This window comes from Oncorhynchus mykiss, chromosome 10, assembly GCF_013265735.2.
Source record: "Oncorhynchus mykiss isolate Arlee chromosome 10, USDA_OmykA_1.1, whole genome shotgun sequence".
NCBI classification, from domain to species: Eukaryota; Metazoa; Chordata; class Actinopteri; order Salmoniformes; family Salmonidae; genus Oncorhynchus; species Oncorhynchus mykiss.
In genome coordinates this window covers 85991366-86018980 of record NC_048574.1, presented here as the reverse complement: position 1 = coordinate 86018980, position 27615 = coordinate 85991366, and the positions used below count along the sequence as shown (strand labels likewise).

General features: G+C 43.1%; 2 protein-coding genes across 2 annotated transcripts; both read right to left on the bottom strand.

The window, feature by feature from the left end:
- Positions 1-1405: 1405 nt before the first annotated feature.
- On the bottom strand, positions 1406-10049 carry LOC110528614 (NACHT, LRR and PYD domains-containing protein 1 homolog). The gene is made up of 10 exons (XM_036934356.1): positions 9936-10049; positions 7670-7707; positions 7128-7192; positions 6781-6995; positions 6336-6592; positions 5504-5638; positions 5240-5372; positions 5109-5138; positions 3221-3503; positions 1406-2001 (listed from the first exon to the last, which is right to left on the bottom strand). The coding sequence occupies exons 3-10, from the start codon at positions 7133-7135 to the stop codon at positions 1995-1997; spliced, it is 1068 nt and encodes a 355-aa protein (XP_036790251.1). The 5' UTR covers positions 7136-7192; positions 7670-7707; positions 9936-10049; the 3' UTR covers positions 1406-1994.
- Positions 10050-10180: 131 nt separating this feature from the next.
- On the bottom strand, positions 10181-24445 carry LOC118966669 (NACHT, LRR and PYD domains-containing protein 3-like). Its single transcript, XM_036989418.1, has 14 exons — positions 24156-24445; positions 23774-23895; positions 21831-23631; positions 21574-21747; positions 19892-20062; positions 19538-19714; positions 19285-19458; positions 16745-16918; positions 14512-14685; positions 14172-14345; positions 13195-13241; positions 12515-13058; positions 10340-10555; positions 10181-10217 (listed from the first exon to the last, which is right to left on the bottom strand). Exons 1-14 carry the CDS (start codon positions 24314-24316, stop codon positions 10181-10183), a joined length of 4146 nt encoding a protein of 1381 aa, XP_036845313.1. The 5' UTR covers positions 24317-24445.
- Positions 24446-27615: the final 3170 nt, after the last annotated feature.

The following is a 27615-nucleotide window of genomic DNA, read 5'->3' as shown; positions in this document are numbered from 1 at the left end:
GACACTATCACCTCTATTCAATATCTGACACTAGCACCTCTATTCAATATCTGACACTATCACCTCTATTCAATATCTGACACTATCACCTCTATTCAATATCTGACACTATCACCTCTATTCAATATCTGACACTATCACCTCTATTCAATATCTGACACTAGCACCTCTATTCAATATCTGACACTAACACCTCTTCAATATCTGACACCAGCACCTCTATTCAATATCTGACACTATCACCTCTATTCAATATCTGACACTATCACCTCTATTCAATATCTGACACCAGCGCCTCTATTCAATATCTGACACTATCACCTCTATTCAATATCTGACACCAGCGCCTCTATTCAATATCTGACACTATCACCTCTATTCAATATCTGACACTATCACCTCTATTCAATATCTGACACTAGCACCTCTATTCAATATCTGACACTAGCACCTCTATTCAATATCTGACACTATCACCTCTATTCAATATCTGACACTATCACCTCTATTCAATATCTGACACTAGCACCTCTATTCAATATCTGACACTAACACCTCTTCAATATCTGACACCAGCACCTCTATTCAATATCTGACACTATCACCTCTATTCAATATCTGACACTATCACCTCTATTCAATATCTGACACCAGCGCCTCTATTCAATATCTGACACTATCACCTCTATTCAATATCTGACACCAGCGCCTCTATTCAATATCTGACACTATCACCTCTATTCAATATCTGACACTATCACCTCTATTCAATATCTGACACTAGCACCTCTATTCAATATCTGACACTAGCACCTCTATTCAATATCTGACACCATCACCTCTATTCAATATCTGACACTAGCACCTCTATTCAATATCTGACACTAGCACCTCTATTCAATATCTGACACTATCACCTCTATTCAATATCTGACACTATCACCTCTATTCAATATCTGACACCATCACCTCTATTCAATATCTGACACCATCACCTCTATTCAATATCTGACACTATCACCTCTATTCAATATCTGACACTATCACCTCTATTCATTATCTGACACCATCCACTGTAACAATCCTCTTCTTGCGTTGTGTACAATCAATCATCGACACGAACTCCAACTTGTAGTAGTTGTTAGCTAGTATTAGCGGGAATTCTCTACAAAAAAACGCACAACAAATATTCACCAAATAACGCTGCATCTTATATGTGATGTTCGAATAACATTTACAATCTGACTATACCTGGTCAGACCCAACTCAATGTACCATAGTGCCCATATCAATCAGGATCTCTCCCTGGTCAGACCCAACTCAATGTACCACAGTACACATGTCAATCAGGAGCTCTACCTGGTCAGACCCAGCAGTTGTCTTATATATATGCTATACACAGATATATTACTATATTATATTTATCATTTATTCATGATTCTTTACCATTTTGTTCCATTCATGTGACCGACCAATACTGGTTCATAGCATTTGACAGACCAACACGTCACCAGTCTTCTTCTCTCTAAACTGAAACTGAGATCTCTCCTTCTCAAACCAACGTCTGGCCTTACTGCCAAATTACAGCTACTGATAGTGAGGATTTGTACAGTCGGCCACTTAATGAACACACATTGGTTTATAGAACAGCACATGAATAAAACACAGACATTTGTTAAAATAATAGCACGAACATAAACATTTACATTACAATAATTTAAGTGTCTTTGTCCACAGACTAGGAGACAGGCCTCAGCATCTTCAGATTAGGTGAAGAAGTGTCTTTGTCCACAGACTAGGAGACAGGCCTCAGCATCTTCAGATTAGGTGAAGAAGTGTCTTTGTCCACAGACTAGGAGACAGGCCTCAGCATCTTCAGATTAGGTGAAGAAGTGTCTTTGTCCACAGACTAGGAGACAGGCCTCAGCATCTTCAGATTAGGTGGAGAAGTGTCTTTGTCCACAGACTAAAAGACAGGCCTCAGCATCTTCAGATTAGGTGCTACAAAACGGGAAGGATGAGGAGTGAGATACACCTGAGATAATGATGTGATGATGGTCCTATGATACACCTGAGATAATGATGTGATGATGGTCCTGTGATACACCTGAGATAATGATGTGATGATGGTCCTATGATACACCTGAGATAATGATGTGATGATGGTCCTATGATACACCTGAGATAATGATTTGATGATGGTCCTATGATACACCTGAGATCATGATGTGATGATGGTCCTATGAGATAATGATGTGATGTGATGATGGTCCTGATATACACCTGAGATAATGATGAGATGATGGTCCTATGATACACCTGAGATAATGATGTGATGATGGTCCTGTGATACACCTGAGATAATGATGTGATGATGGTCCTATGATACACCTGAGATAATGATGTGATGATGGTCCTATGATACACCTGAGATAATGATGTGATGATGGTCCTATGATACACCTGAGATAATGATGTGATGATGGTCCTATGAGATAATGATGTGATGTGATGATGGTCCTGATATACACCTGAGATAATGATGAGATGATGGTCCTATGGTACACCTGAGATAATGATGTGATGATGGTCCTATGATACACCTGAGATCATGATGTGTTGATGGTCCTATGATACACCTGAGATAAGGATGTGATGATGGTCCTACGATACACCTGAGATAATGATGTGATGATGGTCCTGATACACCTGAGATAATGATGTGATGATGGTCCTGATACACCTGAGATAATGATGTGATGATGGTCCTATGAGATAATGATGTGATGTGATGATGGTCCTGATATACACCTGAGATAATGATGAGATGATGGTCCTATGGTACACCTGAGATAATGATGTGATGATGGTCCTATGATACACCTGAGATAATGATTTGCGTATTTGGTCCTATGATACACCTGAGATAATGATTTGATGATGGTCCTTGATACACCTGAGATAATGATGTGATGATGGTCCTATGATACACCTGAGATAATGATTTGCGTATTTGGTCCTATGATACACCTGAGATAATGATGTGATGGTGGTCCTATGATAGAACTATAAAAATATACATCTATTACAGGCAGCAACACAAAAACATAATTCCATTCTGAAAAATACTTTCTCTTTGATCTGGGTAGCTATGTTTTTATTTGACCTATATTTAATCATTCCACATATTCAAGGGAGGGAGAAAAGAAACCGGTCTTACCTAGATTCACTCAAGTACTTAACAAGATGGTGTTCATGTTCACTGAGAGCTTTGAGACAAGCTCCCATCACTTCTGGTCCTTTAGGGAGGACTGCGTTCAGTAGTTCTCTCATTCGCTCCTGTTCAGTTGTTTCAGCTGTTATTCTGGAGTACTCTTCATCACCAATCATGCTCTTTGACGACAGATCATCTGCTATTGGCATTGTGTTTTTGACTCCCTGAATGAGTATAGCCCTGTATTTCTTCAGAAACTCCTCAGCAGGAATCCCAGAGAGTGTTAATGCTGAAGGGGGGGTCAATTAAATTAATATGGTTTTAGGGTTAACAGCAGCTGTTTCTACATCTAACAGTCTCTCCAGTTAACATTCCTATGATAGTCATTTCTTGAATAGAGCTGACTCCAGGGTTGTAGGCAATTACAATTGAAGTCAGTCAAAAAATAAAAATGAAATTCCTATTGGGTTTATTGAGAAGTCACTGAAAGTTAAAAGTAGATGCCCTTTTCCAGTTATTGAATTGGAATTTCAGTTTACTTCCTGAATTGACTGATTTATTTGGAATTGACACCTACCCTGGCTGACACGATTGTCTATTCTACATAACATACAGAGCCTGGCAAAAGTGTTCATACCCCTTGGATATCTCTATTGTGTTACATAGTGGGATTAAAATGGATTTAATTGTAATGTTAAGTCGACTGAAAATACTCTGTAATGTCAAATTGGACCTGTCCCCCATACATACAACATCTGGAAGGTCCCTCAGTCAAGTATCACATTTCAAGCACAGATTCAACTTTCTACAAAGACAAGGCCTCATATACAGTGCCTTTGTAAGTATTTATATCATTACACCTTCATCACCCCACTGAACACGACTCATGAAGACCTTCATCACCCCACTGAACACGACTCATGAAGACCTTCATGACCCCACTGAACACGACTCATGAAGACCTTCATCACCCCACTGAACATGATTCATGAAGACCTTCATCACCCGACTGAACACGACTCACGAAGACCTTCATCACCCCACTGAACACGACTCACGAAGACCTTCATCACCCCACTGAACACGACTCATGAAGACCTTCATCACCCCACTGAACACGATTCATGAAGACCTTCATCACCCCACTGAGCACGACTCATGAAGACCTTCATCACCCCACTGAACATGACTCATGAAGACCATCACCTCACTGAACACGACTCATGAAGACCTTCATCACCCCACTGAACATGACTCATGAAGACCTTCATCACCCCACTGAGCACGACTCATGAAGACCTTCATCACCCCACTGAACATGACTCATGAAGACCTTCATCACCCCATTGAACATGATTCATGAAGACCTTCATCACCCCACTGAACACGACTCATGAAGACCTTCATCACCCCACTGAGCACGACTCATGAAGACCTTCATCACCCCACTGAGCACGACTCATGAAGACCTTCATCACCCCACTGAATGTGACTCATGAAGACCTTCATCACCCCACTGAACACGACTCATGAAGACCTTCATCAACCCACTGAACATGACTCATGAAGACCTTCATCACCCCACTGAACACGACTCATGAAGACCTTCATCACCCCACTGAACATGACTCATGAAGACCTTCATCACCCCACTGAACACGACTCATGAAGACCTTCATCACCCCACTGAACACGACTCATGAAGACCTTCATCACCTCACTGAACACGACTCATGAAGACCTTCATCACCTCACTGAACACGACTCATGGAGACCTTCATCACCCCACTGAACACGACTCATGAAGACCTTCATCAGTGTCCTTCATCCCAACTTGAAGAGATGTTAGCTCTATAACGCATTTTATAAACCTCGTCCACAAAAACAAACTTACATGTTGGATGAGAGTCGTTGCTGTACACATCTGAAAAACAAACAAGATAAAATATCATAAAACACTTTAATAGCATCTGTTAGAAAAGGACATTGATGATTGACATACTGTTCATGTCTAGTATTTCTTACCTTTTGATAACACTGATTTCCATACTGTCCTCTCATCATCCCCGATTAACTCCATCTCAATGTCCACCCCTGTGTTTCCCATTATCATCTGACAACAGCTTGGTGTGGTGTCTGCAGGTAACAGCTGAATCTTCTGTAGGAGGCCATATGGTGCAACGATTGAGACAACAGACAGAGAGAGAAAGAGAGAGTGAAATAGAATGACATTCCAGTTATTCATATACAATATGACAGATTCATGTCCTCAGCCTGATAAAACTACACCTCTGGATTGATGGAAGTGGAGCGGGGATTCTTGAACGCAAACCAACTGTTCAGCTTTAAGGACCCGTTTGGACTTGACAGGACGAATTCTGAAAATCCTTTGGACACCTGATTTTTCTCCCGTTCCTGAACAGCCTACAAAATGAGCAATGTAGTAGTCAGTCAGAACAATGTAGTCTCGTAATTCACACAACATGCAGCTCACTGAGCATTCCATTTTTTGTCAACAACAACAAATGTGTATGCTTTTGTTTTACTATCCCTATTTTACCAGGATATTATTTTAAAGGTGTACCAGGTAAGTTGACTGAGAGGAGATTCTCTTTTACAGCAACGACCTGGAGAAGAGTTACAGGGGAGAGGAGAGGGGGAAAATGAGCCAATTGGAAGCTGGGGATGATTAGGTAGCCATGATGGTATGAGGGCCAGATTGGGAATTTAGCCAGGACACCGGGGTTAACATCCTCACTCTTACGATAAGTGCCATGGGATCTTTAGTGACCATTGAGAGTCAGGACACCGGGGTTAAAATCCTCACTCTTACGATAAGTGCCATGGGATCTTCAGTGACCATGGAGAGGCCACCCGTTTAACATGCCATCTGAAAGACAGCGCCCTACGCAGGGCAATGTCCCCTTCACTGCCCCGGGCATTGGGTTCTCCTTCGACCAGAGGGAAGAGTGCCGTCTACTGGCTCTTCAAATGAACGAGACAGAAATAGATTTCTCACAGAGCTGCATGTTGTCTTTGTAATCTAGAGATTTCAACAAATTATCAGCTTTCCTTCAGTAAATTTCAACATCCTGTTGTCACTTCAGTGATAGTGGCTCACCTCTTTCTGACTGGAGTTTCTGAGGAGCAGGTACAGCCTTGAAATGACTGTTGACTTTTTTACTGCCATGTAGAGGACCACGTCACAGTGGACATCTACGTTCCAAGACAGTAATCTCAGTATAACAGAGATAGGTGAGAACTTGGGATGGAGAATCTTAACATGGAATCTGGTGACCTCATGCACTTCCTCTAAAGACACTCCATGTTCCTCTACATGAAGAATCTTCATCTCATTCCTCAGGGAAGGGTTGGTCCCTGAACAACACAATACAAAGGAGACAGAAAGACAAATATTGTATTATTCATCCAACTAAAACACAAAGAATATGCAGTACCAGATCACAGTAAACTCAAACTCCCAGAACAGTTCATTCATTAATTTAGGAAGTGAAACTCAGTTACATGGAAATGTCTTTCTGAATACTAAATCTATGTGGTTTTACCTAAACAGACAAAGTGTGGCAGATGAACTTCCTCCAGTTCACCTAACTCCATAGTGATGTCCAGCAATGGACCACCTTGTGTGTACTGCATGTCTTTCAGAAGTTGACTGTAGGGTTCCCAGTTCCTGAAGTGATACTTCAGGATGACATCTCTCTCACACAGCCAGCGGAGCCCAGACACTGTGCACTCATAACTCCCTTTGGGTGTCCTGTGTCTGAGAGCAACAACAAGATATGGTAGAGAGGGTCAATGGTCAAATGGAGAGGTTGGATTAGAAGACTATTCCCAAAGGTAATGGGGAAATACACTAGCAATTGGAATGAAATGTTAAAAGTAGTTATTTTACCTGAACATTGTCACTCCCTGGACAGTGGAAGTCAAGGGTTCAATCTGAAGCCAGTGTGTGGAGTTCTGAACAAGGACAAGCATGTCAGTAATACATATGGGGCCTGTTTCCTGGACACAGATTGAGTCTAGTGCTGTACTAAAAAGCATGCTCAATGGAAGTTTCAATAGAAAGTTCTTTAAGGTCCAGGACTAGACTTAATCTGTGTCTGGGAAACTGGCCCATTAACCAAAGTAACTCATCTAATGTATTTATTCAATGTTACATGGAATGCTGGTGAATTATCAATTAAACTGTCTAATGACAAAATATGACAACAGCTAAAATCCTGCATGCCTCCAAGCAGAACACAGGACTGTCTATATCCCAGTATGAATGGTTGGTCAGTACACACCTGGCTTTGAGACTGTGTTTATATTACTAAAGCAGAACACAGGACTGTCTATATCCCAGTATGAATGGTTGGTCAGTACACACCTGGCTTTGAGACTGTACCTGACTCCTGCAGGTATGTAAAAGTAAGAATTGACATTATGACTTACCTCAACATGGTCACAAGTCTTACAGGTCTGAGGAATCCCTGAAGTCAAAAGTAGTTGTTATTTAAAACTGACAATATCCTGGAATAATGAATTTATAATTAGACTTGTAATAAAAATGAATATAAGTGAGCAACAGTTTCAGAATGTACACTCATTAGCATACCATAATCTGACATTAGTGTTATATTAATGAATGTTTGTAGAAGCAGGAAACAACATCGTTCTGGTCCATGTTTTGTAGATGTTGGGGGCCTGATTTCTGGTAGATCCTAGGATGAGAGCTTAAAGGTAGAGTCAGATAAATGATGATGTACGAGCAGCACCACAGATATTGTGATGAGCAAGATGCCTGACTTCTCTCTCACACAGTCACACACAGTATCTACCCATGTGCGTGGGTTCTCTTCACTCTCTTACAGTGTGGTAGTTATGGGACCAAAACAGCAGAGAAGTTTAGCCTTGCTCTCCAACACTCTTAGTTGTTGTAGAAATTGACCCACTATGCTGTTTACGTTGTGCATCTACAGTGCCTTGCGAAAGTATTCGTCCCCCTTGAACTTTGCGACCTTTTGCCACATTTCAGGCTTCAAACATAAAGATATAAAACTGTATTTTTTTGTGAAGAATCAACAACAATCATGAAGTGGAACGACATTTATTGGATATTTCAAACTTTTTTAACAAATCAAAAACTGAAAAATTGGGCGTGCAAAATTATTCAGCCCCTTTACTTTCAGTGCAGCAAACTCTCTCCAGAAGTTCAGTGAGGATCTCTGAATGATCCAATGTTGACCTAAATGACTAATGATGATAAATACAATCCACCTGTGTGTAATCAAGTCTCCGTATAAATGCACCTGCACTGTGATAGTCTCAGAGGTCCGTCAAAAGCGCAGAGAGCATCATGAAGAACAAGGAACACACCAGGCAGGTCCGAGATACTGTTGTGAAGAAGTTTAAAGCCGGATTTGGATACAAAAAGATTTCCCAAGCTTTAAACATCCCAAGGAGCACTGTGCAAGCGATAATATTGAAATGGAAGGAGTATCAGACCACTGCAAATCTACCAAGACCTGGCCGTCCCTCTAAACTTTCAGCTCATACAAGGAGAAGACTGATCAGAGATGCAGCCAAGAGGCCCATGATCACTCTGGATGAACTGCAGAGATCTACAGCTGAGGTGGGAGACTCTGTCCATAGGACAACAATCAGTCGTATATTGCACAAATCTGGCCTTTATGGAAGAGTGGCAAGAAGAAAGCCATTTCTTAAAGATATCCATAAAAAGTGTTGTTTAAAGTTTGCCACAAGCCACCTGGGAGACACACCAAACATGTGGAAGAAGGTGCTCTGGTCAGATGAAACCAAAATTGAACTTTTTGGCAACAATGCAAAACGTTATGTTTGGCGTAAAAGCAACACAGCTCATCACCCTGAACACACCATTCCCACTGTCAAACATGGTGGTGGCAGCATCATGGTTTGGGCCTGCTTTTCTTCAGCAGGGACAGGGAAGATGGTTAAAATTGATGGGAAGATGGATGGAGCCAAATACAGGACCAAACCTGATGGAGTCTGCAAAAGACCTGAGACTGGGACGGAGATTTGTCTTCCAACAAGACAATGATCCAAAACATAAAGCAAAATCTACAATGGAATGGTTCAAAAATAAACATATCCAGGTGTTAGAATGGCCAAGTCAAAGTCCAGACCTGAATCCAATCGAGAATCTGTGGAAAGAACTGAAAACTGCTGTTCACAAATGCTCTCCATCCAACCTCACTGAGCTCGAGCTGTTTTGCAAGGAGGAATGGGAAAAAATGTCAGTCTCTCGATGTGCAAAACTGATAGAGACATACCCCAAGCGACTTACAGCTGTAATCGCAGCAAAAGGTGGCGCTACAAAGTATTAACTTAAGGGGGCTGAATAATTTTGCACGCCCAATTTTTCAGTTTTTGATTTGTTAAAAAAGTTTGAAATATCCAATAAATGTCGTTCCACTTCATGATTGTGTCCCACTTGTTGTTGATTCTTCACAAAAAAATACAGTTTTATATCTTTATGTTTGAAGCCTGAAATGTGGCAAAAGGTCACAAAGTTCAAGGGGGCCGAATACTTTCGCAAGGCACTGTACGTCATATCGCTGACTCTACCTTTAAGTTTGTTTTGACCAAATAGATCATAATTGTGTTCCTTGCCTGGGAATCAACTGTAATGAACGCTTTAAAAATATTTTGAGTCATAAACAATTCAGTTAAAACTCACATTTCTCAGGTCCAGACTTGATACAACACTCTCCACCATGGTCTCTGGTGTCCTCAGGTCCAGGCTTAATCCAACACTCTCCACCATGGTCTCTGGTGTCCTCAGGTCCAGGCTTGATCCAACTCTCTCCACCATGGTCTCTGGTGTCCTCAGGTCCAGGCTTGATCCAACACTCTCCACCATGGTCTCTGGTGTCCTCAGGTCCAGGCTTGATCCAACTCTCTCCACCATGGTCTCTGGTGTTCTTAGGTCCAGGCTTGATCCAACTCTCCCCACCATGGTCTCTGGTGTCCTCAGGTCCAGGCTTGATCCAACACTCTCCACCATGGTCTCTGGTGTCCTCAGGTCCAGGCTTGATCCAACTCTCTCCACCATGGTCTCTGGTATCCTCAGGTCCAGGCTTGATCCAACTCTCTCCACCATGGTCTTTGGTGTCCTCAGGTCCAGGCTTGATACAACACTCTCCACCATGGTCTCTGGTATCCTCAGGTCCAGGCTTGATCCAACTCTCTCCACCATGGTCTCTGGTATCCTCAAGTCCAGGCTTGATCCAACTCTCTCCACCATGGTCTCTGGTGTCCTCAGGTCCAGGCTTGATCCAACTCTCTCCACCATGGTCTCTGGTGTTGAGAAAGCAGACAGATTGACCGTGATTAAACAAACTACAACTTTATATTGTATAGCATACATGGATATTTCTATAAATTATGGTACCAGTGAGGGTTTCCTGCAGTGGACAACTTTTTACAGCTGTTGATAATAATCAGGGGTGGTTCAGCTTTAATGTTGCAGATTGTTGCTTCCATCAATGCAATTGTTTTGGCAAGTCGGTTAGGACATCTACTTTGTGCATGACAAGTAATTTTTCCAACAACTGTTAACAGACAGATTATTTCACTTATAATGTACTGTATCACAATTCCAGTGGGTCAGAAGTTTACATTCACTAAGTTGACTGTGCCTTTAAAAAGCTTGGAAAATTCCAGGAAAGGATGTCATGGCATTAGAAGCTTCTGGTAGACTAATTGACGTAATTTTAGTCAATTGCAGGTTTTCCTGTGGATGTATTTCAAGGCCTCTTTGCTTGACATCATGAGAAAATCTAAAGAAATCAGCCAAGACCTCAGAAAAATAATTGTAGACCTCCACAAGTCTAGTTCATCCTTGGGATCAATTTCCAAACACCTGAAGGTACCACGTTCAGCTGTACAAACAATAGTACGCAAGTATAAACACCATGGGACCACGCAGGCATCATACCGCTCAGGAAGGAGACGTGCTCTGTCACCTAGAGATGAACGTACTTTGGTGTGAAAAGTGAAGATCAATCCCAGAATAACAGCAAAGAATCTTGTGAAGATGCTGAAGGAAACAGGTACAAAAGTATCTATATCCACAGTAAAACGAGTCCTATATTGACATAACCTGAAAGGCCGCTCAGCAAGGAAGAAGCCACTGATCCAAAACCGCCGTAAAAAAAGCCAGACTACGGTTTCCAACTGCACATGGGGACAAAGATCATACTTTTTAGAGAAATGTCCTCTGGTCTGATGAAACAAAAATAGAACTGTTTGGCCATAATGATCATCGTTATGTTTGGAGGAAAAAGGGGGAGGCTTGCAAGCCGAAGAACACCATCCCAACCGTGAAGCACAGGGGTGGCAGCATCATGTTGTGGGGGATCTTTGCTGCAGGAAGGACTGGTGCACTTCACAAAATAGATGGCATCATGAGGCAGGAAAATTACGTGGATATATTGAAACAACATCTCAAGACATCAGTCAGGAAGTTAAAGCTTGGTCGCAAATGGGTCTTCCAAAGTCATGGTATTGGAGTGGCCATCACAAAGCCCTGACCTCAATCCCATAGAAAATTTGTGGGCAGAACTGAAAAAGCAAGGAGGCCTACAAACTTGACTCAGTTACACAATCTTTGTCAGAAGGAATGGGCCAAAATTCACGGGCGGCAGGGTAGCCTAGTGGTTAGAGCATTGGACTAGTAACCGAAAGGTTGCAAGTTCAAATACCCAAGCTGTTGTTCTGCCCCTGAACAGGCAGTTAACCCACTGTTCCTAGGCCGTCATTGAAAATAAGAATTTGTTCTTAACTGACTTGCCTAGTTAAATAAAGGTAAAACAAATAATAAATAAAATAAAAAACTTATTGTGGGAAGCTTGTGGAAGGCTACCCAAAACGATTGACAATTTAAAGGCAATACCACCAAATACTAATTGAGTGTATGTAAACTTCAGACCCACTGGGTAAACTTCACCCACTGGGTGATGAAAGAAATAAAAGCTGAAATAAAATATTCTTTCTACTATTATTCTGACATTTCACATTCTTAAAATAAAGTGGTGATCCTAATTGACCTAAGACAGGGAATTTTTTACTAAGATTAAATGTCAGGAATTGTGAAAAACAGAGTTTAAATGTATTTGGCTAAGGTGTATGTAAACTTCTGACTTCCACTGTATGTGAAGTAACCAATCAGAAAGCTAATTGATGGCCGGTAAACCAATCATTAAGCTAGTTGACTTCCGACTTCAAGGATTTGCCCTTTGTCAACTATGACCTCACCTTTGAATGTCGTTGATCTGATACAGGGTCACTGAGGAGGTTTTCAACAAAAGAAACCCAAATCCAGGATAGAGGGGTTCAGTGAACGTGGTGTAGAATGTGTGAAGGTGTGTCAGTGCACCAGAGGAGGACACACTATAGAAGGACAAAGTACCAGCTGGCCAGTCCAGATACACTCCAACTCTGCTAGATACAGGGCTAAGAATGGATCTACTATGGACTCCAGCATTGTAAAAGTCAGTAACGCTGTCAGAGCAGTACATACACCAGGAATTGCTTGTGAGTCCAATACAAATGCCAGCCCTTCCCAACATTCCTTTGTACACCAAACCAATAGCAGGCCCACCACCATCCCAGTCCACCTCCCAGTAATAACGAGAATCAGATAAGCCTTCTCTGCAGAGAACTTGGCGATAACGGTCAAATCTGTCTGGATGGTCTTCATAATGCTGGTCCTCCACCACCGGTGTCACCTTCCTGTTCCCCTCAGACAGTATCAGGTCTGGGTTTGCTGTACTTGGGTCCAAGGTGAGATGACAGGCATCTGTAGACAAAAGGAGAGTTTAATCAATCCACATCTTCATATCAAATGTTGTATTGTAGGAACAGAACCAGTATTGATTAGTTACTATGTTACTATAGTTCTGAATATACAGTTAATTAGGATTGAAGAGACTTACATTTCCTCGGCCCTGATTTCAGCCTGCACTCTCCACCATGATCCACACTGTAGGAGAAACAGGTTATTGACTGATAAAGACCTAATAAAGCAGTCAACATTTAAACCATATTGTTGTGTTCTGGTGCACTATCCAAGGGACAATTAGTTGTACAACTAAATGCATTCAACTGAAATCTGTCTTCCGCATTTAACCCAACCCCTCTGAATCAGAGAGGTGCAGAGGGCTGCCTTAATGACATCCACGTCTTCGGCGCCCGGGAACAGTGAGTTAACTGCCTTATTCAGGGGCAGAACAACATATTTTTACCTTGTCAGCTCGGGGATTCAATCAAGCAACCTACTCTAAACACTAGGCTACTGGCCACACCCATTACTAGACACATGCAGGTATTCTATCCTACCTACTGCATACGAAACTGAGTACAATTCATTACTAGAGACATACAGGTATTCTATCCTACCTACTGCATACTGAACAGAGTACAATTCATTACTAGAGACATACAGGTATTCTATCCTACCTACTGCATACAGAACAGAGTACAATTAATTACTAGAGACATACAGGTATTCTATCCTACCTACTGCATACAGAACAGAGTACAATTCATTACTAGAGACATACAGGTATTATATCCTACCTACTGCATACAGAACATAGTACAATTCATTACTAGAGACATACAGGTATTCTATCCTCCCTACTGCATACAGAACAGAGTACAATTCATTACTAGAGACATACAGGTATTCTATCCTACATACTGCATACAGAACAGAGTACAATTCCAACAGGATATCAGAGATGCAGAAGAAGAGTATTCATGTGGTGATGATGTATGCTGTGTTGGAGTGCTCAGCCTGCTGAGTAAACTTCCCCTTAATTATACTATCATGTCCTCATGTTACTGACCCTACTACACTACATATGACACAACCGCTGCTCACACTATCAGGACATCTATTCTGACTTACTTCAGCTTCATCAGTTTACATGTGGGATCCACCAGAGCAGCTGAAAGCAGTCCCCCTGCAGAGACTCCTGGGTGATTGTAGCTCAGGTCCAGCTCTTTCAGGTGGGAGGGGTTTGACCTCAGAGCTGAAGACAGAGCAGCACAGCCCTCCTCTGTGACCAGACAGCCAGACAGCCTACAGAGAGACACAACAGCTGTCTAGGTTGATGTGCTGGTGTCAATCATCTTGTAGGACACCCATCCATTTGTCCATGACACAAACATTGTGATGAAATATTAGATTTTCAGAGTTTGTGTTTTACTAAGCTCAGTACCAACCTGTCTGAAACAGCTGTACTTACCCCAGTGTGTGTAGTTTACAGTCTGGATCCTCCAGTCCAGCAGACAGCAGTGTAACTCCTGAGTCCTGCAGGTCATTGTCTCTCAGCTCCAGGTGTTTCAGTTGTGAGTTGGGTGAACTCAGGACTGAGTTCAGATCAGAACAGCAACCCTCTGTCAGACCACACTGACCTAGACTAGAGGAGAGTAGAGGACAACCTTCATTAGTTACACAAACATGCGCACACACACACACACCTTATCGTACACGTATGTTAAAAACATTTTGTAAATACAAAAATGACATTAACAAATATTAATATTTGTCGGCCTCTCTACAGGCCTCTAGAGCTTCTCTGATGGGGAAAATAACTTAATCTGGTAGAGAGATATTGTTACACTGCTGAGAAATAATCAAATTATAAAAACATCATCAGCTCCATTCAGCATCTGATCTCTTTTGACGTACATATCAAGACTGTTTCAAGGACAGCTTTTTTCCATCTATGTAACATTGCAAAAATCAGAAACTTTCTGTCGAAAAATGATGCAGAAAAATTAATCCATGCTTTTGTCACTTCCAGGTTAGACTACTGCAATGCTCTACTTTCCGGCTACCCGGATAAAGCACTAAATAAACTTCAGTTAGTGCTAAATACGGCTGCTAGAATCCTGACTAGAACCAACAAATTTGATCATATTACTCCAGTGCTAGCCTCCCTACACTGGCTTCCTGTTAAGGCAAGGGCTGATTTCAAGGTTTTACCTGCCGTACATACCTACACGTATGCTACAGTCACAAGACGCAGGCCTCCTAATTGTCCCTAGAATTTCTAAGCAAACAGCTGGAGGCAGGGCTTTCTCCTATAGAGCTCCATTTTTATGGAATGGTCTGCCTACCCATGTGAGAGACGCAGACTCTGTCTCAACTTTTAAGTCTTTACTGAAGACTCATCTCTTCAGCGGGTCATATGATTGAGTGTAGTCTGGCCCAGGAGTGTGAATGTGAACGGAAAGGCTCTGGAACAAAGAACCACCCTTGCTTTCTCTGCCTGCCCGGTTCCCCTCTCTCCACTGGGATTCTCTGCCTCTAACCCTATAACAGGGGATGAGTCACTGGCTTATTGGTGCTCTTTCATGCTGTCCCTAGGAGGGGTGCGTCACTTGAGTGGGTTGAGTCACTGATGTGATCTTCCTGTCTGGGTTGGCTCCCCCCCTTGGGTTGTGCTGTGGCGGAGATCTTGGTGGGCTATACTCGGCCTTGTCTCAGGATGGTAAGCTGGTGGTTGAAGATATCCCTCTAGTGGTGTGGGGGCTGTGCTTTGGCACAGGGGTTATATCCTTCCTGTTTGACCCTGTCTTGGGGGGTATCATCGGATGGGGCCACAGTGTCTCCTGACCCCTCCTGTCTCAGCCTCCAGTATTTATGCTGCAGTAGTTTGTTTGTCGGGGGGCTATGGTCAGTTTGTTATATCTGGAGTACGTCGCTCTTATCCGGTGGCTAAAATGCTTGCTCGCTAACCTAACTTCCATTCATGGTCAACGTAAGCTGGTTAACATTAGATCTCTACATCTAGCTACATATTGAACTTCCATCCTCTCAGGCCAGAACACAACAATGTATGAATTAATGGTTGGATCAGAATCGCCGATCGGATGCTTTCTCCTGTGAGATAAATTCACAAGTATCTTACGAATGTAAGGAAAATTTGGAAACACAGAGAGGTGAAAGATTCATTATTTTATTTTGTAAAGAAATGTTTCCTTGGCAACCATGAATACACGCCACTGCTCGGCACCCAGAGTCAAATCAAAAATGAGATGTATAAATATTTGTTTTACTCAGTACCGACCTGACTGAAACAGCTGTACTTACCCCAGTGTGTGTAGTTTACAGTCTGGATCCTCCAGTCCAGCAGACAGCAGTGTAACTCAGCTCAGTACCGACCTGAATGAAACTGCTGTACTTACCCCAGTGTGTGTAGTTTACAGTCTGGATCCTCCAGTCCAGCAGACAGCAGTGTAACTCAGCTCAGTACAGACCTGACTGAAACAGCTGTACTTACCCCAGTGTGTGTAGTTTACAGTCTGGATCCTCCAGTCCAGCAGACAGCAGTGTAACTCAGCTCAGTACCGACCTGACTGAAACAGCTGTACTTACCCCGGTGTGTGTAGTTTACAGTCTGGATCCTCCAGTCCAGCAGACAGCAGTGTAACTCAGCTCAGTACCGACCTGAATGAAACTGCTGTACTTACCCCAGTGTGTGTAGTTTACAGTCTGGATCCTCCAGTCCAGCAGACAGCAGTGTAACTCCTGAGTCCTGCAGGTCATTGTCTTTCAGCTCCAGTTGTTTCAGTTGTGAGTTGGGTGAACTCAGGACTGAGGCCAGATCTGAACAGCAACCCTCTGTCAGACCACACTGACCAAGACTAGAGGGCAGAAGGGAAAACTTAGCACACACATCTCTGGTGACAGAATGGTAACTTCTGTCTGCCTCTGTGTTGAGTCTAAGATGGGGAAACATTGTCTTGTCTTTCATTGGTATCTATAGAAGATAAATTGCAATATTTGGTTGGATGCCACATCAAATTTAGGAGCACCAGAATAATCTATTTTTAAATTGATTGAGATTTAGCCTGTTGGGCCTACAGTGTAAATTATTCCTACTAACTTTTAAAACTTTTCACCTTTCTTTCTGTGCCACAAAATGTTTGCATATAAAGTTACCAGGTTGATAGTAGGGCTCCACAACATGGGCAGAAAATCTAACTCAACCAAATATTGCAATTTTTTTGATAGATGTTTTATTTTTTATAGATCAAAAGACTTGAACTGTTGGAAACATAAATAGAATGATTATTCTAATTTTATGGTTGGTGTTTAGCATGACAAAAAAAAAAGCCAGGTAGGAGTTATGACAGGGTAGGAACCAAAGTGTTGGTGAGTGTTTCCCAGCGGACACTAATCACATTTAAATAGATAGATGCGACATTTAGACAAAGATTTTAGCTAACTCAGAACATGCTGTTGCACAAGCATGCTGATCTACACCACCACTGGTAGCAACTTGTATTAGAGCTAACGTGTGCATTTAGCTAGCCAGCTACCTAGGTAGCAATTACCATTATTTTAGGCACATGCCAGCTTAAGGCATCCAATAAACAGTTCGGAACAGTTCTTGCATTTATTATGAAGACATTTTGGGACATTTTTGTTAATTTTGGTCTTCGGGTTTTTCGGCTGTTCGTGCACACATTTTTTCCTCGAGGCAAGCCGAAGTCGATAGCCGAAGTCGATGCCCCTTTGTCTGATTGGTCAACAGTAGAGATTATTCAATAAAGTATGTGTTGTCATTCAATGAGATATGACTTGTTTATCTGCACATTTTTTCCACTTAAGACACACTACAGCAAACATCTTACTTGGTAAAATTGTACAACTGTGTGCTGTCTGCTTGAGTGACCCGGCGGCTGCGGTAAAGCGAGACCTAATCAAGGCCAGACTGGCCTTTCCTATAAGCTGTTGAGAGTCGAGACCCACAACTGAGCCAAATGCAATCTATAGAATTAAATATTCTCAAAGGGCCATTATTTGGATGAAATTTTCACTGCAGTTTACAGCCTAGAGTGGAATTTTGTAAGACAATTATTCATTGCAATGTGGTGTTGTAGGCTAGATAATTGTATTGTCACTAAACAAGATCAATATGGGAGTTATTTTTTAGCTGCGTGTCTCATGTCTTCACTGTTCTTTCAGTGACGCACCATGGTCTTATATTAAAAATTCAAATGACTGTATGTGTGGTTTGATATTAGCTAGTTATCCTATTGCAGATCTGGACAACCGATCCACTATTGTCACTATTTATGGTCGATAGAGGACAGGATAAACAGGTAGACTGGTAGTATCATGACAGAAGGCGAGACCCAGATGCACATGGTTGGAGTCTAATAATGTTTAATAATCCAAAAGGAGAAGGCAAGAGAATGGTCGTGGACAGGCAAAAGGTCAAAACCAGATCAGAGTTCAGGAGGTGCAGAGTGGCAGACAGGCTCGTGGTCAGCAGGCGGGTACAGAGTCTAGAACAGGCAAGGGTCAAAACCCGGGAGGGCTAGAAAAAAAAGAAAAGCAAAGGCAGGAGAACGAGAAACACGCTGGTTGATTTGGAACATAGACGACACAGAGAGACAGGAGACAGGAAACGCAGGGATAAATTCACTGGGGAAAACAAGCAACACCTGGAGGGGGTGGAGACAATAACAAGGACAGGTGCAACTGATCAGGGTGTGATAGGTAGACTATACAGTGACTATTATTTATGGTGGATAGAGGACAGGATAGAGAGTTAGACTGGTAGACTATACAGTGCCTTCAGAAAGTATTCATCCTCCTTGACTTATACCATATTTTGGTGTGTCACAGCCAGATTTAAAAATTGATTAAATGTATGATTTTTGTCACCCATCTACTCAACATAGAGTACCACAGTATGAGCCATAATACCCATAAAACCTAGCAGTCAAACAGGAAAATGGTTCAAATCGTTTTTCAAAAAAGTACCAAAACACCTTGATATAGGGATGGCAGATGCAAGCAGATGAGGAAATTAGGTAGGAAAACCCTTCAAAAGTGTGAATTTAACACCCCCCCCCCAAAATTAAAAATATGTCCTAAAAAAAAGGGACCGGGCTTTGAGAGGGTAGGTATCTGCTACTTTCATATTTCATATTTCAAAACCAGAGTAAAATTAACTAGACCTCAGCCACAACAGTGATTCTGGATTCTGGATTCTCACCCCAGTGTGTGTAGTTTACAGTCTGGATCCTCCAGTCCAGCAGACAGCAGTGTAACTCCTGAGTCCTGCAGGTCATTGTCTCTCAGCTCCAGTTGTTTCAGTTGTGAGCTGGGTGAACTCAGGACTGAGGCCAGATCTGAACAGCAACCCTCTGTCAGACCACACTGACCTAGACTAGAGGGCAGAAGAGCACAGGATTAACACATGTTGAAAACATCCACATAATAACTGATACTGAAGATATGTAACTCACACTAGTGTCTGTATGTTGCAGAGTGGACTGGTTAGTCCAACACAGAGCAGCTCCACTCCTCTGTCTCCCAGGTCATTGTTGTGGCTGAGTTCCAGTTCTCTCAGGGGGGAGTTTGGTGTCTGCAGAGCTGAGGCCAGAGTCTCACAGGATTCATATGTGAGGTCACAGTGATCCAGTCTGGAGAGAGGAGATGTGTCGACACTGTTAAATATGCAAAGCTTTAAGAATAATGAGATGCATTGAGACAATAACAGAAAGGCACATGATTTAACAATGTTAAAAAAATAAACATATTAACTACATACAAAATATTCTGTATCAATACTCAGTGGATACTGAAGATATTGAACTCACACTAGTGTCTGTATGTTGCAGAGTGGACTGGTTAGTCCAACACAGAGCAGCTCCACTCCTCTGTCTCCCAGGTCATTGTAGCTGAGGTCCAGTTCTCTCAGGGGGAAGTTTGTCTGCAGAGCTGAGGCCAGAGTCTCACAGGATTCATATGTGATTTTACAGCCAGCTAGTCTGGAGAGAGGAGATGTGTCGATACACAATTAAATACTCAAAGCTTTAATGATACAGTATATCACAAGTGATTATACCTCACATTTTTTTGTAAATATTTGAGTATATTTTTTTCATATGACAACCTCTTCCACTCCTCCATGACGACATCACGGAGCTGGTGGATGTTAGAGACGTTGCACTCCTCCACCTTCCATTTGAGGATGCCCCACAGATACTCAATAGGGTTTAGGTCTGGAGACATGCTTGGCCAGTCCATCACCTTTACCCTCAGCTTCTTTAGCAAGGCAGTGGTCATCTTGGAGGTGTGTTTGGGGTCGTTATCATGTTGGAATAAAGCCCTGCGGCCCAGTCTCCAAAGGGAGGGGATCATACTCTGTTTCAGTACATGTTGGCATTCATGGTTCCCTCAATGAACTGTAGCTCCCCAGTGCCGGCAGCACTCATGCAGCCCCAGACCATGACACTCCCACCACCATGCTTGACTGTAGGCAAGACACACTTGTCTTTGTACTCCTCACCTGGTTGTCACCACACACACACTTGACACCATCTGAACCAAATAAACTTATCTTGGTTTCATCAGACCACAGGACATGGTTCCAGTAATCCATGTCCTTAGTCTGCTTGTTAAACTGTTTACAGGCTTTCTTGTGCATCATCTTTAGAAGAGGCTTCCTTCTGGCACGACAGCCATGCAGACGGCGTATGGTCTGAGCACTGACAGGCTGACCCCCCACCCCTTCAACCTCTGCAGCAATGCTGGCAGCACACATACGTCTATTTCCCAAAGACAACCTCTGGATATGACGCTGAGCACGTGCACTCTACTTCTTTGGTCGACCATGGTGAGGCCTGTTCTGAGTGGAACCTGTCCAGTTAAAACCCTGTATGGTCTTGGCCACCGTGCTGCAGCTCAGTTTCAGGGTCTTGGCAATCTTCTTATAGCCCAGGCCATCTTTATGTAGAGAAACAATTATTTTTTTCAGATCCTCAGAGAGTTCATTGCCATGAGGTGCCGTATTGAACTTCCAGTCAATATGAGGGAGTGTGAGCGCGATGACACCACGTTTAACACACCTGCTCCCCATTCACACCTGAGACCTTGTAACACTAACGAGTCACATGACACCGGGGAGGGAAAATGGCTAATTGGGCCCATTTTGGACATTTTCACTTAGGGGTGTACTCACTTTAGTTGCCAGCGGTTTAGACATTAATGGCTGTGTGTTGAGTTATTTTGAGGGGACAGCAGATTTAAACTGTTATACAAACTGTACACTCACTACTTTACATTGTAGCAAAGTGTCATTTCTTCAGTGTTGTCACATGAAAAGATATACTCAAATATTGACAAAAATGTGAGGGGTGTACTCACTTATGTGATATACTGTATGCAGTAAGACAAAAACAGAAGGGCACATGATTTAACAATGTTAAAAACACACACATACTAACCATATACAAAATATATAAACACCCACAGTGGCTACTGAAGGAAGTTAACTCACACTAGTGTCTGTATGTTGCAGAGTGGACTGGTTAGTCCAACACAGAGCAGCTCCACTCCTCTGTCTCCCAGGTCATTGTAGCTGAGGTCCAGTTCTCTCAGGGGGGAGTTTGGTGTCTGCAGAGCTGAGGCCAGAGTCTCACAGGATTTATACGTGAGTTTACAGCGATCCAGTCTGGAGAGAGGAGATAATATGTTAGCTATTCAAATCCTTCATTATAATGATACTGTAAACATCAACTCAATAACAGAACTTACAGTGCTCTCTTGCAGGTTTTCACTACCGGCAGCAACCTCTGATAACCTTCCTTTGTTGTGTTGTATGTCTTCAGGTCAAGCTCCTCCAGCACCTCCTCTGACATCAGTAACAGGTAGGCCAGGGCTGAACATTGGTCAGGTTTTAGTCTTGTTTCTGAAAGAGTTCCTGAACGCAGGGAGGTCTGCATGTCTTCAACTAGAGAGTTGGCACCAAGTTCATTCAAACAGTGGAACAAGTTGATGATCCTTTCTGGTGAGGATTCCTCCTTGATGTTGTCTGAAAGGTACCTGACTGTTCTCTTAACTGTTTCCTCATTGGTCTGTGTTGTACTTCCTGTCTGTGTCAGAAGGCCTCGTAACAGATTCTGATTGGACTCCAGTGAGAGACCCAGAAGGAAGCGGAGGAACAGGTCCAGGTGTCCATTCTCACTCTTCAAGGCCTGGTCCACTGCTCTCCTGTGTAAGTCAGACAACTGGATTGACTCATTCTTTTCATCATCACTCGTGGGGGAGAAAACACTTTCCTTCTTGTCTAGACATGATTCTAAAGCATGCACTGCTGCTAGAAACTCCTGAATGCTCAGATGCACAAAGCTGTAGACCTTGTCTTGGTACAGCCCAGATTCTTCTTTAAAGATCTCTGTACACATTGCTGAGTACTCTGACGCCTCTGTGACATCAAGGCCACACTCTCTCAGGTCCTCCTCATAGAAGATCAGGTTGCCCTTCTGCAGCTGTTGGAAAGACAGTTTTGCCAGTTTCAGGATCATCTCTTTGTCTGACTGAGACAGTTCCTTTGGGTTTGTCTCTGTGGCTTTGTTGTACTTCCTGTTCTTCACAATGATTTGGATGAGAATGAAGTGTGAGTACATCTGGGTCAGAGTTTTGGGGACTTCATCCTTCTCTGCCTCGTTCAGTATCATCTCAAGGACAGTGGCTGATATCCAACAGAAGACTGGCATGTGGCACATGATGTAGAGGCTCCTTGATGTCTTCATGTGCTTGATGATTTCATTGGCCAGATTCTGATCTGTGATTTTCTTCCTGAAATACTCCTCCTTCTGTGGATCATTGAACCCTCGTACCTCTGTCACCTGGTCAACACACTCAGTAGGGATCTGATTGGCTGCTGCCGGCCGTGAGGTTATCCAGAGGAGAGCACAGGGAAGCAGATTCCTCTCGATGAGGTTTGTCAGCAACACGTCCACTGAGGTTGGCTTCGTGACATCACAGCACTTCTCATTGTTTTTGAAGTCTAGAGGAAGTCGACACTCATCCAGACCATCAAAAATGAAAACAGTTTTAGTTTCACCATCTTCAATGCTGTCAATCTCTTTCAGCTCTGAGAAGTAGTGGGAAAGAAGTTGCATCAGACTGTATTGGTCCTTTTTCAGGTTCAGATCACGGAAAGGAAGAGGAAACATGAAATGAACGTCCTGATTTGCTTTTCCCTCTGCCCAGTCAAGGATGACCTTCTGCACAGAGACTGTTTTTCCAATGCCAGCGATTCCTTTGGTCAGCACAGTTCTGATTGGTTTGTCTTGTCCAGGTAAAGGCTTGAAGATGTCGTTGCATTTGATTGGTGTCTCTTGTGTGGTTTGTTTCTTGGATGCCATCTCTATCTGTCTAACCTCATGTTCATTATTGAGCCCTCCACTTCCACCCTCTGTGATATAGAGCTCTGTGTAGATGTCTTTGAACAGACTTTGGTTTCCATGGTGTCCAATTCCTTCAGATATGTGTTGATACTTGTATTTCAGTTTAGCCTTAATGTCTTGTTGGACTGTCAGCAGAGTTTGACCTGTAGGAAAACAATGAGAGTTGGGACTCATAAGTTGGTGTGTTTTATAATGGCCTTTGTACCATTCTTTGTGATATTGTATTAAACACAGTCTTAATTATTCTGTCCAGAAGGTTGTGTGTGATCTTTAATACATCCTCACTGTCCAAACTCTCCACTTCCTTATTGTCATCTGGCAATGGTTCCTGGCTGAAAGCAGGTGGCTGATCACTCTTCATTGATAGCAGGCTGGTTGTAGGGGACTCTGCTCTGGGCTTCTGGACACTGAACAAAACAGGGAGGCAGATCACCTCATCAATATCACATTAATACCTCATCTACTTCATTTTAACAACGATATAGTGGAACTTCTAGAAGTCCTGATGTTTCTTTTAAAGCTACAGTCTGCAATTGGTAAATCCATGTTTGGCATTTTAAATTAATTATGTAGATCTACATTCCATGTCATTTGGGAACACTTTTCATTAGTTTTCATTAGTTTGATTTTTTAAATAGTAATGTATATTTTGCAATTCATCTCTTACCTCTTTGAAATGGTGTCTTGAGTCATTTTAGAGGCAGTGGTCCCCTCCTCTCTCCCCCCAGAGAGACTCATTTTAGAGGCAGTGGTCTCCTCCTCTCTCTCCCCAGAGAGACTCATTTTAGAGGCAGTGGTCTCCTCCTCTCTCTCCCCAGAGAGACTCATTTTAGAGGCAGTGGTCTCCTCCTTTCTCTCCCCAGAGAGACTCGTTTTAGGTGTAAGTCACAGCTCACTCAGCTACAATAAGAAATAACAGAACAGTATGTCTGAACATTGAAGAACCATTAACAATGACAACACTTTTATTGTCGGCTAGTCTACCTGATCTGTCTCCATAACAACAGCTAGTCTACCTGATCTGTCTCCATAACAACAGCTAGTCTACCTGGTTGGATCCCCTGACTCCATAACAACAGCTAGTCTACCTGGTTGGATCCCCTGACTCCATAACAACAGCTAGTCTACCTGGTTGGATCCCCTGACTCCATAACAACAGCTAGTCTACCTGGTTGGATCCCCTGACTCCATAACAACAGCTAGTCTACCTGGTTGGATCCCCTGACTCCATAACAACAGCTAGTCTACCTGGTTGGATCCCCTGACTCCATAACAACAGCTAGTCTACCTGGTTGGATCCCCTGACTACATAACAACAGCTAGTCTACCTGGTTGGATCCCCTGACTCCATAACAACAGCTAGTCTACCTGGTTGGATCCCCTGACTCCATAACAACAGCTAGTCTACCTGGTTGGATCCCCTGACTCCATAACAACAGCTAGTCTACCTGGTTGGATCCCCTGACTCCATAACAACAGCTAGTCTACCTGGTTGGATCCCCTGACTCCATAACAACAGCTAGTCTACCTGGTTGGATCCCCTGACTCCATAACAACAGCTAGTCTACCTGGTTGGATCCCCTGACTCCATAACAACAGCTAGTCTACCTGGTTGGATCCCATGACTCCATAACAACAGCTAGTCTACCTGGTTAGATCCCCTGACTCCATAACAACAGCTAGTCTACCTGGTTAGAGCCCCTGACTCCATAACAACAGCTAGTCTACCTGGTTAGATCCTCTGACTCCATAACAACAGCTAGTCTACCTGGTTGGATCCCCTGACTCCATAACAAGAGCTAGTCTACCTGGTTGGATCCCCTGACTCCATAACAACAGCTAGTCTACCTGGTTAGATCCCCTGACTCCATAACAACAGCTAGTCTACCTGGTTAGAGCCCCTGACTCCATAACAACAGCTAGTCTACCTGGTTGGATCCCCTGACTCCATAACAACAGCTAGTCTACCTGGTTGGATCCCCTGACTCCATAACAACAGCTAGTCTACCTGGTTGGATCCCCTGACTCCATAACAACAGCTAGTCTACCTGGTTGGATCCCCTGACTCCATAACAACAGCTAGTCTACCTGGTTGGATCCCCTGACTCCATAACAACAGCTAGTCTACCTGGTTGGATCCCCTGACTCCATAACAACAGCTAGTCTACCTGGTTGGATCCCCTGACTCCATAACAACAGCTAGTCTACCTGGTTAGATCCCCTGACTCCATAACAACAGCTAGTCTACCTGGTTAGAGCCCCTGACTCCATAACAACAGCTAGTCTACCTGGTTGGATCCCCTGACTCCATAACAACAGCTAGTCTACCTGGTTGGATCCCCTGACTCCATAACAACAGCTAGTCTACCTGGTTGGATCCTCTGACTCCATAACAACAGCTAGTCTACCTGGTTGGATCCCCTGACTCCATAACAACAGCTAGTCTACCTGGTTAGATCCCCTGACTCCATAACAACAGCTAGTCTACCTGGTTAGAGCCCCTGACTCCATAACAACAGCTAGTCTACCTGGTTGGATCCCCTGACTCCATAACAACAGCTAGTCTACCTGGTTAGAGCCCCTGACTCCATAACAACAGCTAGTCTACCTGGTTGGATCCCCTGACTCCATAACAACAGCTAGTCTACCTGGTTGGATCCCCTGACTCCATAACAACAGCTAGTCTACCAGGTTGGATCCCCTGACTCCATAACAACAGCTAGTCTACCTGGTTAGATCCCCTGACTCCATAACAACAGCTAGTCTACCTGGTTAGAGCCCCTGACTCCATAACAACAGCTAGTCTACCTGGTTGGATCCCCTGACTCCATAACAACAGCTAGTCTACCTGGTTGGATCCCCATTAGCTGACTCAATAACACCTGGGGTCCAAACACAACTAACTAAAAGACATTATGGCACAACGCCATACGTTGTTGCTACTTTTAAAAAAGTATCCTGCTGCTCAGCCACTTTACCTATACTGATTGTATACATGTAACTAACTACCTCATCTATCACCAGTATCACTGATATGGTTATTGATATTGTTCTACTACATATTTCTATCACATGACCCATCCACGTTGCTAGATGTGGCTGGGGGGTATGACCCTCATCTATCACCAGTATCACTGATATGGTTATTGATATTGTTCTTTGTCAGGGTAGGTTCCTTGTTCCTTGTCAATCATTGGTTTACTGGTGAAATCAGCAATCAGACAATATCTGCTTTAAGTAAATCAATCAAACCTTTACTAATGCAACTGCAGACAGAATTTGACAATGGAACCATAGCATGTATGTTTCTGCAACCAACCAAAGGGCTGGTTATCTATATAGACTATATACCCATGATCACTCCCTAGTGGTATGATCACCTACGTCAATGTGTGTGTGTTTCCATGAGCTGACTACAGTAGCTTCTGTGAATTCATTAGCATTGTCCACTGTCACACAAGATCAACATGTCAAAACCAGACAGTGGTTACTTCTCTTTATCTAGTTTCAGTCTGACTCAGACCCAGCCTGCAAGCCCACTCTCACAACAGCCAGGACTTATATAGACTCAGACCCGGCCTGCAAGCCCACTCTCACAACAGCCAGGACTTATATAGACTCAGACCCAGCCTACAAGCCCACTCTCACAACAGCCAGGACTTATATAGACTCAGACCCAGCCTGCAAGCCCACTCTCACAACAGCCAGGACTTATATAGACTCAGACCCAGCCTACAAGCCCACTCTCACAACAGCCAGGACTTATATAGACTCAGACCCGGCCTACAAGCCCACTCTCACAACAGCCAGGACTTATATAGACTCAGACCCGGCCTACAAGCCCACTCTCACAACAGCCAGGACTTATATAGACTCAGACCCAGCCTACAAGCCCACTCTCACAACAGCCAGGACTTATATAGACTCAGACCCAGCCTACAAGCCCACTCTCACAACAGCCAGGACTTATATAGACTCAGACCCAGCCTACAAGCCCACTCTCACAACAGCCAGGACTTATATAGACTCAGACCCAGCCTACAAGCCCACTCTCACAACAGCCAGGACTTATATAGACTCAGACCCAGCCTACAAGCCCACTCTCACAACAGCCAGGACTTATATAG